General features: G+C 36.6%; 1 protein-coding gene across 1 annotated transcript in view; it reads right to left on the minus strand.

The window, feature by feature from the left end:
• Positions 1-816, minus strand: part of LOC119581744 (sprT-like domain-containing protein Spartan) — a 4,607-nt gene that overhangs the window by 2,815 nt on the left and 976 nt on the right. Inside the window, exons 3-4 of the mRNA XM_037929876.1 lie at positions 582-786; positions 215-323 (exon numbers count right to left, since the gene is read on the minus strand). Of these exons, the coding sequence (XP_037785804.1) occupies positions 215-323; positions 582-786 (314 nt within the window). The remainder of the gene's footprint in view (positions 1-214; positions 324-581; positions 787-816) is intronic.

An 816-nucleotide genomic window follows, 5' to 3' on the forward strand; every position in this document is an offset into this window, starting at 1 on the left:
ATTGTTATCTATAAAACTGTATTCATGAAAGAAATTATAAGCAAACGTACACCAAACTTTACTCCAAATCTTTTAAAAAGAAAAAAGGAAACACAAAATTAAATAACAAACGCATTAAACACATAGTAGCACCATATCTACATTAAACATTTAAACATCTCTCCCACTTCTGATGAACTAGTAAAACAACAATATAAAAGTAAGTTCACCATACCAGCAATGTTTCAATCATGTCTTTGCGTGGCCTAAGCTTCAAGAGAGGGAGTGAAAGACGGATGGAGCAGAGACCACCTCGCCCTTCATAGCTGCACACACCTGCACATCTGAAATTGCCGACAGTATGATTATTCTTTTAAAAGAATGCACAGAGGGGAGAAGGAAATTCAGAGAAGAAAAGTTAAACAAGCTGCCAATAGGCATGGTATCAATGTATACTGAATTCATATTACTCTTACAAATGCATTGATCATAAAATAAGCTTCATGTTTAAAACTATTTTAAGTAAATATCTAATTTTGCAATATACCAAATGTGAAAACATCAAGAACGACAAAAAACACTTCTGTCAAGCACTTGCTTACAAGGTCATTCTAGGGCTCCACTTCACTTCCACTTGATACAACCGACCCCAAAAGAACTGCTTGTCAAATGTGAGAAAGAGTGTGTGGAGGTCAGGGTTAGGGTCAATAAGCTCCCATGAGGGGTCAATAAGAGACATGGACAGCTTCTCTTGAGGAGGCTCATCTAGGTCCCCAAAATTCTTACGTTTCATTTTATTACTTGATCCTAGGGAGTGCAAAGTTGTTTGGAAATCAG

Source organism: Penaeus monodon, chromosome 15 (genome assembly GCF_015228065.2).
Source record: "Penaeus monodon isolate SGIC_2016 chromosome 15, NSTDA_Pmon_1, whole genome shotgun sequence".
Lineage (NCBI taxonomy): Eukaryota > Metazoa > Arthropoda > Malacostraca > Decapoda > Penaeidae > Penaeus > Penaeus monodon.